Source organism: Apium graveolens, chromosome 11 (assembly GCF_009905375.1).
Source record: "Apium graveolens cultivar Ventura chromosome 11, ASM990537v1, whole genome shotgun sequence".
Classification (NCBI taxonomy): domain Eukaryota; kingdom Viridiplantae; phylum Streptophyta; class Magnoliopsida; order Apiales; family Apiaceae; genus Apium; species Apium graveolens.
In genome coordinates this window covers 200,834,670-200,850,008 of record NC_133657.1, presented here as the reverse complement: position 1 = coordinate 200,850,008, position 15,339 = coordinate 200,834,670, and the positions used below count along the sequence as shown (strand labels likewise).

Sequence of the window (15,339 nt, the reverse complement as noted above, 5' to 3'; positions counted from 1 at the left end):
TATTTTAATTTAGAAGAAAAAAATTTAAAAAAAAATTATGCAACTACATTTAATAAGAACATTAAAGTAAGTGCGGATCCTCCGTCCAACAATATAAAGAATTGAGGAGGACGGAGGGAGTATTTTTCTTTCTTTCCCTCTAATCTCACTATCTTATCAAAAATAATTTTATATTTTAACAAGTTTCTTGTGCGCCGTGTCTAAATCATTTACAAAAGATTGGGACGGAGGAGTAGGTGTTAATGAAACGAGAGACACGTGGATGAAAACATAACATGGCTTAGAGCAGATTGTATCTGACTGGTTGGATTTTTAATCCTAGTCTTTAGTAATCACGGATCTATTCATAAGTTTTGTAATTGAAGTTTTACTTTCCTAAGTATTTTTTCGTAGCAAGTTCTCCTTCATAATTACCTTAATTTGCTGTAATGACATGCAGAGTGGATCAACAAGTGTTAATATATATGTATAGTAATGTTTAAGCTGAGAATTCATTCAGTACTTCTATGTATCCTATTTTAAAAAAATTAATAAAAAATCACATAAAATAGTCAAAAAAAAGGTCCTAAAAACAAGCCAAGAGTTGCTAAAATGTTGAAATATATTATTTTTAAATAATGTTAAAATTCTGAAAATAGGTCGGAGTTAAACACGTATAAGAGAAATTTTACAACTTCCCCCTTCAGATTACTTAATTTGGTCAAACTTAAGCCCATTCAAAGGTTTTGTCTTGTTAATGATAGATTATGAGATTAATTACTAGTTAAGTGGTTGCTTAAGGCCCTACTTGAAAAACTAATATATGTTTAGATTCCTCCACTTACATGAAGCATCTTTTATGGATTAGCTAAGCACGGTCATATGTAGGTTTGATTGAGTTGTAAATGTACATTTCATTTTAATTGCGCCTACCAACATTATTAGCATGCACTAGGCCAATTATTAATCATGTAATTTTAATTATCATTGTTTGAAAGTCAACCTTTCGATTCTTGATATATAGGTTCCGGGCATGTGAAATATAAGTATTTTAGCATCCGGTATCGATACAATAATCTATGAACATAATTGATAAATACGATAACATACGAGTAAATTATATGATATAAATTACAGACTTGTGTGTAATTTTATATTTTGATGATCGGAGTTTAAAATTTAATATATTGATCGAATATCACTTATGCAGTTCAAGAAGGTGGCTAAATTTCACTTTTTTGACAATATTTTTTTGAAAAAAGTAACTATTGGCCACTATAAAAGTATAAACATTGAGATAATGGGTCTGTTTAGCTACAACTTTTAACTGAACTTATCTATACTATGCTATTATAGGTAAAATATAGGATAATTTGGTTGGTTAATTAACACATTCCAAAAAAGATTATTAACACCTTCCAAAAAAATAAAAATATATATAATTAATTTAAAAACACGTTAATTCCATTTAATTAAAGGTAAAATTACAAATCATACATAACTACCAACACTTGCACACTCCCATCATAGCCAAAACTCTACTAATAAGTCTTAGCAGAAACCCGCCTTATATTTTGCAAGTTATTAATTAATGTTATTAATTAATATATAATAATTCAAATAAGTTACTATTATCAGCCTCTTCAGTCTTTACTATATTTCTTATATTTACTTTGTAAGAGACATGTCTACATAGCTGCTATTCATAAAGAAAAAAATGAGTACACTTATTAAGTGGGGATATATAAACGAATTGTACATCTATACGAATTAAAGGGAAAATGAAAATAAAATAAAATTTAATAAACTCAACTGTTGAGAATATATATGCCTTCTATAAGACTATAACAACTATAAAAATTGTTAAATGGATTTTTTAGCAGCTAAAACTAAAACTTTTAAGAAAATAAAAAGTTTTGTTATTAACTTTTTTAATCTCTTAAGATAGAATAAAAAAAGTTAATTTTCAATCAGAAATAACATAAAAGGCCATTATAGTTGAAAGATAAAAAATATAAATATATAAAAAAATAAATCATTTAACACTTGATTAGGTAGCCCGTGCATCGCACGGGTTATAGACTAGTAAGTTATAAGACCGCAACAACTTATCAGTGAGTGTTTATCGAACCAATTTATAAGTCGAATTTATAACTTTTAAACTGGTAAGTTGAATGTTAATAATAACGTAATTTTTCTCAAGTTATTTTGATTTTTGATTTTTTTATTAATTTTATTTTTTAAAAATATATTTTTAAATATTAATATAATATAAAATTCACGAATTAAAAACGTTAAAACTTAAATGAATAAAATTCAGCTACCACTTGGTAATTTACTATGTCATGTATATGAAAATGACCAAAAAGCCCTTATACACACATGCCTAACAGGAAAAAAAAGGCCATTGTATATTCTGTGCACATGTGTCTGGTCCGGCAATCCTTAAGATTGATACCGTAGAATTTATGATCAATATATACAACATGTGCCAGAAATGGATGTGCAAAGATGGGGAACACAATATAAATGAGTATGGTCCATTGAGAATTTTATCGAACTATTGCAAATGTACTGTGCCTGGTTGTTTTATATATGATCGGCGTTATAAACTCTAAACATATTCAAAATAAACATACGAAGTATGCGTCATCAATTACGTTACTCTGCTGACAAACTGACAATTTTTTATACAGCCTTATCTCTTGTTTATTATTTCTTAACAAGAAGTCGCCGATCTAAATTGAGATACAAAAGAGTAGGTAGCGGCATAATATACGCACGGTAACTATTCACCGTATAACATTATACTCCCTCGGTCCCTTCCAATGAGTGTCCGACACGTATTTTAAGGTGCATAAAAAGTATAGTTATGTAACTTATTTTTATAATTTTCTTTTTCTGAATAAAAGTTGAATATTTTAATTTTTATTCAGAAAAACAAAATTGTAAAAAAAAATTACAGAACTATTCTTTATATGCACCTTAAAATACGTGTCGGACACTCTCTAAAAAATGTAAACAATTGAAATGGACGGAGGAAGTACATAATTTGAAGTTGTATTAAGATTAAACCAAAAATTCTTTCAAAAAAACTTAAAATTCTCTATATTCGATTTCAAATACATGCACAAATTTAAGTAGGAGGTTAGAACGGTGTGATGTTGACTTATCCTTTCTCAGAATTAGTCGATGCACATGTAAACTGACCGGAACACGGGTTTATCAAAAACACTACTACAAAAATTGATTATCTTGACTCTTGAGCATGCCTGGATAATATGAGAAATCGAAATATGTTGCGGAAATAGATACCTACCCATTATCTTTTATTTCAACGGTACCTCTCTTGCTTACTTCTTCTTGCATGAAATGTCAAGAATTTGAAATTCTTGAAATACCATTGCATAAAACAAAAGCACTATACGGCATCTCTTGTTTAGATTTTGAAGTCATGTAAGTTCAAAGAAGATATACATTGTAATTAACGGACATAATAAGATAAGACAAAATCCCGAAAGAAACTTCTATATTTAATAATCATAATTACACTGAAATCTAGGCCAATTTGTAAAAAATACAATGTGAATCATAACAATAAATGCTTCTCTTTCATCTCTTGTTGTCTTAAGGCATAAGATGCGGAGTAGTTATAATATGTAAATGCAGACAAATAAGGCGGCTACGAGTGTTTACATTTAACTACCCCCAGTGGTCCTGCACAATGTTGTCATGAACACCGATAACTCCTCGCCCGAACACGAGTGAACACTCCGGCAACTCCTCGAGATCAGCGAATAACGCCTCGTCTTCCTCGTTTGTCGAAAATATCGTAGCAATGTCAGCATCTCTGATACCGTCTCGAGCTAAAATCGGACTCTCTAGGACAGTGGAAGAGGTTGTTTCGAAATTGGTAAACCAAGAAAATTCGGAATCGAAGGAGGCTCCGAAATTCGAAAATTCTTCGTCCGTTACGAAAGTTGGTGAGATCTGATCGTCGTCCGAATTCGAAGTCGTGACATTTGGTGATGAAATGCTGACATTTACCAGAGTCGTTGTTGGAGTAGAGATAGGATTATTGTCTGGATTCGGAGTTTGATTCTGCGTTTGATTGCGATTGCGGTTTTGATTATTTTTTAAAGCCGGCCATGAGTGGTTATGCTCAGACGAATATGTCACTATTAGCATGGTCGGGTCTGTTCGGCTTCTTTCGACTTGTTTTCTTGCTAGACAGCCTTTTGAACTACTACAGCGATAATAAGCCCTATCAAATTAAACACAAATTATTGATTAGTCTATTTTCATATAATCAAGTTAGTGTGGCATACACTAGTTAGCAACAAATTGAAATGGAAGATAAAGTTAAAATGGCCGGTCAAGTAGGCATACGATTGTTACTGTATAGCAACCCTTCTTTATACTTATATTGAAATCTTTCTCCGATACAACATATTCTACCGCAACCCTTCTTTATACGTATATTAAAATCTTTCTCCGATATAATATGCTGCTAACAATTGTTTGACCGCCACAATCTCCCGATAAATTACTATACATGACCCTCTCTTAGAAAAATTACTATGTACATACCTCGGATAAGGAGAGCCTTTGATAGGCTTTTGACCATACTTTCTCCAGGCCCAAGAATCAGATGGTGGAGTACTAATTTCCCCTTTAAGCCTGGACCCATCAGTGTCTTTGATTGGCACGGACACCACTCTCTTTTGTAAAGCTCTCCTACTGATAAAAATAGAAGTAAAATAAGTTCTCATGCACTTTACTACAAAACCCTAACAGTAGTTCTCATGCTCTTCTTCAATCTTAATTTTATCCTCTCTTGATGAAACCTTATGACCAAGAAGAGATAGTTAAGAATTATATTTATTACAAGAAACATGGGTAATTAGGAAATTACGACAGTGTTCTTATCAAACTTATCTCAAAATAATATTTATTACAAGAAATACGGGCAATTACGACAGACTTCTTAGTAAAAGAAATTCAGAAATGTCCGTTTTTCTTGTAGTCAGGAGTTTATAGCTATTAAATTTGTTAAATTTATCAAAAGAAAGCTTACTTTTTTCTGGGAGATGAGGTAGAAGTCATCTTACTATCACCAAACATGCCGGAAGGCAGGGAATCCTCGCTATCTTCCGGTGTATAATCATCGTCTTCCTGCTCCCTGACAAGCCGATTGATTCTGCCGTCCATAAAACAAAGATGTGACTGAAGAAATTGTATTAGTATGAGTAGGCTATATGACAAGAAGTAGGTACGTATATATATATGTGCAAGTTACATGAACAAAGCTTATATAGGGTGATGATGTTGAAATGGTATCAATCTTCTTAATGATTTGAAGTTAATGAAGAGTGGTTAGGAGAGGAAGACAGAAACAGGAGAAGAAATGGAGGAAGGTGGTGAAAGTCTAGGATTCATTTTAAATTATATGGGACCTAATGCTGACAGATGAGCAATTGTGTTGTTTATTAAGGACGTGCAAGCAAATGTGAATTAATCAAAGTTGTATTATTAAACTTTATTATTATATTGTCCATGTTACATTATTCAATTAACCATTATTATTATATTGCAATATGAAAGGTGCCCTTTAAGTTAGTTGTTGAATAATTTGATCTTTCGAGATATTTAAGCGCTTTTCTTATGGGTATCTTAATTGTCATTTTAGTTTTTTTTAGCTGGCTAAATAATTGTCTATCTTAGTTTTAGATAGAAGTATCTTTCTTGTTACAGGAGTTCTCGAGGTTCGTTTTAATAAGACAAATTTACAAAAAAAATATCATTTCTTTAAAGAGGCCGTACGAGTAATATTTTCACATTAATCCATCTATCATATTTTTCTTTATTTCCAATTTTTTTACTAAAAAATAATGTTATATAGAAAAATATAAAATAACTCGGACTTGTCTAATTTTGCCGATTATTATTTTTTAAATTTAAAATACTCATGCACCTTATCCTTTAATAATGTTTAAATTCTCGACATTCTGTAAAAACAAGGAACACCTTAAGTACTATCAACCGCTCTTGGGCTAAGTTTATTTTAACACACTAGAATTATTTACAGATAGCCATTGGTGATGGTATATACTAGTACTGTTTTCTGCTATTAATTACCTTATCCTGATTAATTTGTTGGCACGAGTGACCATATCCTGCTTTACGGTAGACCTTGTGGCTATTGGTCTTTAATTTTACGTGAGGGGATTAGAATAAATATCCTACTGTCTCCTCCATGTTGTACATAGTAACTAACATAGTAATGAACCATGCATCGTGCACATGATAAAAATGCAATAAGATCAAGAAACTATATGAAATTTCATTATGAAAGTTGTTTGGCGCATAAAATTACATATCAAAGTTTGTACAAAATAACATATGTTACCGTTTAATTATAATGGTTCTTCTATATTTACATCAATAACCTTAATTAAAATATTATATATTAATTGAAATATAATTTTGTGTAAATTATTGTACAATAATTATGCACCTAACATTGCTTTTTTTTTATACGTTAAAAAGTAGATAGCCGTGATATATATGATTATCTGCGACCAAAAATTTACGACGAAATATGAACAATGCTCATAATAGAATGGTAAAGTTTCATATTACATGTAACTTGTTTGCTCTATAATCTTTTACATATATACAAATGTGCAGGCATCATTATTCATATGTACTTATCTACTAATTATGCACTCTTATAAACAAATAAGCAGTTGTTAGAAACGATGCACATGAGCTTAGATTATTTTGATTACGCTGAAAGTAAGGGATGAAGAAGGCCAATAGGATAATTTTTTTAATTACGTAACGAACTTTCAGCAACATATTCTAATATACTAGATCAAGACAATTTCATTGATTTATTTATTTTTGTTTCGTTTCTAGCAAATAATGTTTGTAAACTGTAACGTAACATTCATGTTGTGTATTTATCCATCAAAGTATCTGACTTTTCACTCACATGTCCCATCTCTTCTCATCATCATATAAATTATAAAAGTTTTCTATATATCACACTCACGGCGCACACCGGTGTACATTTTTTCAATTTCAATATTTCTCACCAGTAAGATCCTGTTATATAGTAGTTCATCTCCATTTCCACTAGGAAAGCCCTATAAAAAGTCATACCACATATATATTACAACGCACATTATATGTACAATACATGTGCTGCCCCGGCCGGGGAGGTGGTTGTATAAAACATACGGGCAATTTTCTCGAATGATCCGCCGTGAAAGGACCGATCCTAATTTTAGAATACCTTGGCCAGTTTATGTGACCCTGACGCAAAGTTACAATTTTTATGAATCTATATCACTACAAGAAATATGCCAATTTGCAACGATTAGCTTGCGACGGAAAAATTTGCACGCAAATTGATGACGGAAAGGTAGAAATCGTCGTAAGCACTTGCGACGGAAAAAAATTGACGTCGTAAGTATAGTATTTTATTAATAAACAGGTTCTGAACAATTTAAAGAAAAAGGAAAAAAGGTGCGTAAAGGGAAACGACGTCGTTTTAAATTTCCGACGGAATTGGTTTCCGTCGCAAGATATATATTTTACTATTTAATTATACGTTAAATTAAATGAACAAAAATGTTGTTTGTATGTGCAAGAGGAAACGACGACGTTTGTACCTAATTTACGACGGATTGGATTTACGACGGATTCCGTCGCAAGTTTCCCTACCTAATTTACGACGGAATAGTCGTTGTAAATATCTTACGACGGAAATGCGTCGCAAGTTCCCCCACCAACCATAATTAATGCCACCTTCTAATATTTATAGAAGCATTTAAAATAATATTTATTACGAAAACTTTTGACGGAATCGGTCGTCGTCGTAAGTAAACCAATGTAGAATACTACTGCCTCTTTTTTCTTTCTCATTCTTTCTTTCTTTTATGCAAAAACACATCATATGTAAAATGACATAACAACTAACTCCGGCAACATTCATCAATGTAAGAATTCCATTCTACTCTCATATATTTAATTTGTATGCATGCATCTATGTGATTTACATTTAAATTCATTACATATTTATTTATTATTTGTGCATACTTATGTAGCTTATTTGCAATTTATTTTTATATTTGTAGATGTCTTATGATACATGTATAAGTCCAACTTAAGTGAAAGCTATGCTTAGTACGAGAACTAAATAACCAGATGTTCTGCAATTAATTTGTGCTGCTAAGTACTGCTGTGCACTTTATTTACAATTGTCCAACCAATTTCTTCCGATTTCCACTGGAACCTAATCACATACATTGATACATACATCAGTTTCGAAAATGAGTGACTAGATATCAATCCTTTGTCGCTAATGGGACTCCCTTTTCTACGTGTAAAAATTTAAAGAATATAAACCTGCACAAGATATATTGTTACATAGCTATGCTTTTTGGACTACGAAACGCTGGAGCAACATTTCAAAGGCTCGTCAACAAGATGTTCAAAAACCAGATAGGTAAAATAATGTAAGTTTACATAGAAATGGTGGTTAAGTCTGTAAATACTGAAAATCATGTTCGTGACCTACAGGAGGTGTTCGATATATTAGGAACATACAACATGAAACTGAACCCGTCTAAATACAACTTTGTTGTATCGTCGGGAAAATTTCTCGGACACATGGTGACCAGAAGGGGCATTGATGCTAGTCCCAAACAAATTAAGGCAATTTTCGAATTAAAAAGTCCATCGAACTTCAAAGATGTCCAGAAATTGACGGGAAGAGTCGCGACTTTAAACTGGTTTATCTCACGGTCGTCGGACAGATGCAAGCTATTCTATGACATGTTAAGAAAGAACAAGGGGTTCATACGGTCTAAAAATTATAGTCACACTACATGATTTGAAGAGTTATCTCACTACACCTCCACTTTTATCTAAGCCTCTTCAAGGTGAAGACCTTTACGTCTACTTATGTGGTACAGATCATGCAATAAGTGGAGTGCTTGTCAAAAAAGCGAAAGTGTCCAGTCGCCTGTTTATTATGTTAGCAAAAGCTTGGTAGATGCGGAAATAAGATACACATCTCTTAAAAATTAGTATTTACATTGGCCATGACTTCAACTAAATTAAGGCATTATTTTGAATCACACAAAATACATGTCATGACAAACTTTCCCTTGAGAAATGTTTTGAGCAAACCTAACTTGACGGGACGAATGGCAAAATGGGCCATACGTCTAAGCACTTATGGCATCCCATATGATACGAAGACGGCCATAAAATCACAGGCTCTAGCTGACTTTGTGGCTGATTTCACTCCAAGCCAAATGACGACGGTCGAGGAGGAGTTTCGACGAGTCATTTCAAGGGTGGACACCAAGCCACGGACACTGTATATCGATGGAGCCTCGAATGTGAATGGAATAAGATTAGGGCTTGTACTCAAATCGCCAAAGGGGTATATGATAGCACATTCAATATGTTGTGACTTCAAAGCCACCAATAATGAAGCTGAGTATGAAGCATTGATTGTGGGGCTAATGACTGCTAGGGACATGAAGATGAGAAATATTGATGTAAACTGTGACTCGTTATTAATCGTTAATCATGTCAACGGTTCCTATGAAGCTAAAGACACCAAGATGATCACATATTTGGACATCACCAAAAGATTCACGAACTATTTTGATACTTTCAACATACAACAAGTTCCAAGGGATAATAATGTACAAGCTGATGCACTAGCTGGTTTGGGGGCTGTTTCCAAAAATCTCAACTTAAACAACATTCTAGTCATTCATATCACCAAGCCTGCTGTCGAAAGGTTGGTTCATGATATAGAAGTGTTAGCTCTTAATCAACATGATGTACCAATGAGGTCTTGGATACCTAGATTCAAGCATACAAAGATTACTTACAACTTGGAGTCAAACCCAAAAACAACAATGAAGCTAGGATCCCTAGGATAAAGGCTTCAAGGTTTACATTCATAGATGATGAGTTGTTCAAGAAATCTTCCACGAGGCTGCTTCAAAGATGCTTGAGAAGGCATGAGGCTGATATGGTCTTAAGGGATGCGCATGAATGAGAGTGTTGAAATCACATCAACGGAAGAAACCTCTCATTAAAGATTCTATATTTGGGTTATTATTGCCCGACGTTAAGACAAGATGCTTTTGATTACACGAAGAAATGTAATGCCTTCCAGAGATATGCACCCATCATACATTAACCATATGAGCATCTCAACAAGTCCATTCCCTCGTGGCCTTTCATGAAATTGGGGATGGACATTGTGGGGAAGATGCCACCCGCACCTGGACAGAAGGTGTTCATGTTGGTCATGACAGATTACTTTTTGAAATGGATCGAAGCATTGGCATTCAAGCAGGTCACGTCAAAAGAAGTGATATCATTTATCAAGAGAAACATTCTATGCAAGTTTGGTGTACCATCTGAAACCGTTTGTGATAATGGATCATAGTTCATAAGTGACAAGACTGAGGAATTTTGTAAACATCGGAACATCAACTTGATTAAATAGATACCAAGATATCCTCAAGCCAACGGACAGGCTGAATCGAGCAACAAGATCATAATCAACAATATCAAAAGAAGACTGACATCATGCAAAGGAAAGTGGGTTGAAGAACTGCCTTGGGTATTGTGGTCGGACATGACGACTCCTAAGACGTCAACGGGACAGACACCTTACAGCTTAGTCAATGGGACCGAAGTTGTCTTACCAACAGAGATCATGATGCCCACTGTTAGATATGGTTTGTTGACAACTGAAATGAACAGCAAAGAATTGGCCCATGACGTAGATACGGTGGACGAGCTTCGAGAGATGGCAATAATTCGTTTGGTGTCTTATCAACAGAGGGTGGCTAACACATATAACAAACATGTCCATGTGAGAGCTTTCCGTGTTGGTGACTTTGTATTGAGGAAGACGTTCTAAAACACTGTGAACGTGACAACAAGAAAGTTTTCCGACACCTAGGAAGGACCTTACTTTATTGATGCAGTCAGTTGGACATGGGTCTTATCGGTTATCGAGTTTGGATGACACCCAAGTACCGAGAAGATGGAACGCTTTACACTTGAAGCCTTATCATGTGTAAAGTTTTCTAACTTATCTTTTAAATTCAGTTTTTAGAAATCTTTGATTAATATGACGCTAGGACATAGTTGATTATCGTTGTTTGCTTATGCTCGGTATGACGTTTTATTTGAAGTCATTTGGCTCCATATTTATGTTTCCAATTCTTTGTGTTTTGCATCATGAATTACTGTCATTATGCAAATTATTTTTATCAAATGTGCTTGCCTTCTAGATTTGTTCATATTTACGTAAGTCTACTTTGTTAGAGTTGTTTCTATAATGTTAGTATATACCAATACATGACAAACAGAACATGTAAATTACGGATATAAGGGTTGATCACCCAACTACAATCGTGTTGCTTCAAATAAAATGTTGTAAGCATCCAACAGACATAGTCGACATGAAAGTTTATTGAAATTAATGAATAAAACCTATACACATCCACGTTATACTAATAAATGAAATAATATTTGGTGAGTTGCAAGAGGGATAAAGGCCTCTTAACCACTCTCCAAGTGCATGCACCAATAGTATATTGACGAATCGAACAAAGTGGATTGACAATTGCAGTTACATCTGAATCAAAGAAGTAAATTATTAAAATATACAACGAAGATAAAATAAAAAGTCTACTTTACAAAATTACGCAAGTGACTTATTCATTTTTGTCAAGTAATTTATCTGGATACCTCCATCTCATGGTAGCAATAATTAGAAGGTTCTACATTACAAGTAAAACAATTATACAATGCTCAACATTTACAAACAAATTGTTAAGCATTTCTATACGACATCTTATAAAGACGAACTAAAATAAACACAATGGAATAAGTCCAAAATACTCTTCAAATACACAAGTAAAGACACAAAATACGATGATGACAGAAATATGATTCATAAGCAACAAACTTAATATTACATTAAAAGTTCAAACCTAAAACCAACGTAAATGAAACCACGATCCCTCGCTTAAAAATGAAACAGGATTCAACGTAACAAAACCAAAATAAAGTAAGGGGTAAAGAGCAAGTTCATGAGAAAAGTAAATGTAAACATAAAACTACTCCTCGTCGGGGTTGTCATCCTTAGTTGATTTTGTCTCCACATCATCAATTGGGGTGTTGAATTCATCCAGAGGGAAAATATCATTAGGAAACTCCTTATTATAGATCTTCACAGTCTCGAGCACATCCCATGATTTCCATTCTCTCCCTATGATATTCCAACATGGTGTCTACTCTAGTCCTCATGATCAGTTGATGAACAGTCTTCTCTACTTCATCACGCATATCCTTCTCTAGAGACTAAACCTTAGAATCAAAGTCATCCAGCTCATTTTGAACATCCTTCATCGCTTTGAGATTGTTAAAGGTCGGCTCTTCAGCAACTTGAATCTTAGAGGCACACTTCATGTGGCCAACTTCTAATTTTTTGAGCTTCTTCATGTCATGATTATACACCTCGTGAGCCACCATGATGCTTTGAAGGGTCTGAAAAAATAATTATAAGTAAAAAAGAAAGTAATAGGACTACCTATGAGGAATTTACAACAGTGCTTACATGTAAAGAGTAACCAGCATCACCGCTCATAATGGAATTGACAGGCTTTGCAGAGAGAGCTTCCATGGATTGGGGAAGTAGCATATCGCCTATCATATGCGGGAATGTTGAAGGGCCAGCTGTAACATCATAGTTTTGAATGGCCAAGAGAATGAACGATTCAGACTTGATAGTTGAGGGGTCGACTCACACTTTCTTTGTAGCAGGGGTGCTAACAGGGTTAAACATAAGAGGGGCTTTTGAAGACTCAGTCTCAATTAATTTCTCATCATGAGCTCTCTTAAACAAATCACGACTTAAAATAAATAGGGGCTTAATAATAGGTGGCTTAAACTCTACAACAATGAAGAAGGGTTCAATCCAAGTTAAAATAAAGGGCGAAAAGCAAAATACAAAGAAGAAATATGCCAATAACAAGAAAGATCGACGTATACCTTTTGCATAGAGACGACCAGTACTCATCTCAACTCCCTTGATACTCTTTGGACTATCTTCCGATTCTGAGGACAAGCTCTGGACATATTAGGAAGATCTTGTAATGGGCGTAGCGACTTGTTTGCTCCTTGTACGGCTGGCAGCAGTTTTGATGATGCCTTTTCCAGAAGTACATTCATCGTGCTTGTCTAGGTTCTTTTTCATCTTTGCAACAAAGTCAACAACTTCGACAGTCCCACCATTCCGGATAGGTTGACCAAGACAGTTAGGCTAAATTCTCTCGCCAGGCGCAATGGCACGGATTTTCTCTACAGTAACTTTGGCTGAAGTGATGTTTTGGTCGGGTTCAAAGTCTGGATCTGATCAAAACATAGATAATATAATTGTAACATACCCAACCACATACAAATAGACATGCAAAGGTCGATAAGGCTATAACAGATCGACAATTAACAATACTACTATAATGGACATTCATGCAAAGTCAATAACCAAGGTTCATCAAGAGAATCATCTAACTACCAGATCGAATGTGTGGTAAGATAATTAACATGAAATGATAAACAATGAATAATATTGATAAAAATTCAACAGGGTAAATAAAATACCCGAGTTATTCTAACGATCCAACAAGTAATCAACATCATCACCAAGGGATTTCTTCTCAATGAAAAAATAATCCTTTTTCCAATTACGATCGTTAACAGTGTCATTGTTCAATATCAATGGGTCATCGGTGTTCCTGTTTCTGAAGCCAATTCGGCAACTGCTAAACTTCTTCAGACAATAGCAGTGTTTCATAACCTCAACATCAATTCTTAGGTGATGCTTCATCTCAATAGCATCGAAGCAGGCCAAGGTTCTCCATGCAAAGGGCATCAATTGCCCAAATGAAACATTGAGGGTTCTCAAAACCTCAGACACGAAATTAGAGAAAGTAAACGTGAGACCTATATCGAAAGGATAATAGTAAAATAAGATACAACCCGCTCTATAGTAATCAGCACGCACTGAGGAGTCAGGGATGACGGCGACAACATTAGAGTGGAATAATATCTGTGCCTCCTCAAATCTTTCAGGTTTAATAAAGCTTTGTAGGCTGTCCCGAGAATCGAGCAGACCTATGGAATCCTAATTGGTGGTTTCAGTTTGAGCCTCAACAGGAGTAGAGTTACGGGAGTTAGAACTTTTGATGGTTTCCTTTGCCATTGAGAGGGTTCAGAAAAGGGGGTGTGAAGGGTTGATTTTTGTTGACAGGAGAGGGTTATGAAGAAAATAAAATGCAAGGGGCTAAAATAAGGGAGAGCGTATACATGGAGTTCAAGGGAGTCATTAGAAAAGGCAATGAAGATTCATTCTTGATAATCTCAATAGCCAATGCATGTATATCTGATTGGAACACCACACGAGGCCCAAGGAATTTGAAAAGAATACTTCACGTTAGAGATAAACATTTTTGCTACAAATGCTACTTTCTGAATTATCTGATGTTAAAAGATTTTGTCATAAAAAATCTATTTTTATTGACAAAATCTGGGGCTATTGTTATTCATCAATTTTTCATGTCATGACATGAGGAGAAGGGCAAGCAGTCGACGGAAGGAGAAGACTTGTGATTGGAAGGCGTATGACGTAAGTAGGGATTCAGATGATATGAATTGCAAATGAATAAGATAATCTCATAGCCTAAGTCATACACCAGCTCCAATTTACAAGCATTAAACCTAATTGAAAGAATGATTCTTCTGCAAGAGGAATGAGCACCAAGAGAGGCAAGAGAAAAGGATAAGTATGAATTCAAAAAAGGCGAGAAAAGGGGAGAAAAGGGGATGAGATCGAGGATATAAGTAACAGAAGAAAAACAGAAAAGAAAAAAAAGACCGAGGCATCAAAACACAACACATTGATCAAGACATTACAAAAAAGAAAGACAGACCCGAGCTCTTCATTTAAGAGGAAGAAGATCAGCTCGTACTAGTCACCTTCGCACTAGACATACACATAGCTAAAGAATGCAGAGATAGTACTAGACACAATGTACAATCGAGGCAATGTATCAAATCAAACATCTTGTAATCATTATTAAATAATTAGTGGATATCATTTAGGTTGGGTACACAATCACACCCGCGGTTTTTTCCCGTTCTCGGGTTTTCCGCGTCACAAATTTCTTGTGTCATTCTCTTTTACGTTCTTATTGTTTTAGTTACATTATAAAAATTAAACAATCCACCATCCTTAGCATTTAACCT

The 15,339-nt window shown here is 34.3% G+C and overlaps 4 protein-coding genes across 4 annotated transcripts; 2 read left to right on the top strand and 2 right to left on the bottom strand.

Moving 5' to 3' along the window:
• Positions 1–3,497: 3,497 nt before the first annotated feature.
• On the bottom strand, positions 3,498–5,423 carry LOC141697792 (putative WRKY transcription factor 65). Its single transcript, XM_074502337.1, has 3 exons — positions 5,057–5,423; positions 4,570–4,719; positions 3,498–4,243 (listed from the first exon to the last, which is right to left on the bottom strand). The coding sequence occupies exons 1-3, from the start codon at positions 5,188–5,190 to the stop codon at positions 3,682–3,684; spliced, it is 846 nt and encodes a 281-aa protein (XP_074358438.1). The 5' UTR covers positions 5,191–5,423; the 3' UTR covers positions 3,498–3,681.
• A 3,774-nt stretch (positions 5,424–9,197) lies between these two features.
• On the top strand, positions 9,198–9,950 carry LOC141696500 (uncharacterized). The gene has a single exon (XM_074500633.1). It carries the CDS (start codon positions 9,198–9,200, stop codon positions 9,948–9,950), a length of 753 nt encoding a protein of 250 aa, XP_074356734.1.
• Positions 9,951–10,267: 317 nt separating this feature from the next.
• Positions 10,268–10,945, top strand: LOC141696499 (uncharacterized). Its single transcript, XM_074500632.1, has 2 exons — positions 10,268–10,444; positions 10,526–10,945. Exons 1-2 carry the CDS (start codon positions 10,268–10,270, stop codon positions 10,943–10,945), a joined length of 597 nt encoding a protein of 198 aa, XP_074356733.1.
• A 1,088-nt stretch (positions 10,946–12,033) lies between these two features.
• On the bottom strand, positions 12,034–14,694 carry LOC141698664 (uncharacterized). Its single transcript, XM_074503437.1, has 4 exons — positions 13,696–14,694; positions 13,087–13,446; positions 12,653–12,771; positions 12,034–12,582 (listed from the first exon to the last, which is right to left on the bottom strand). Exons 2-4 carry the CDS (start codon positions 13,112–13,114, stop codon positions 12,397–12,399), a joined length of 333 nt encoding a protein of 110 aa, XP_074359538.1. The 5' UTR covers positions 13,115–13,446; positions 13,696–14,694; the 3' UTR covers positions 12,034–12,396.
• Positions 14,695–15,339: the final 645 nt, after the last annotated feature.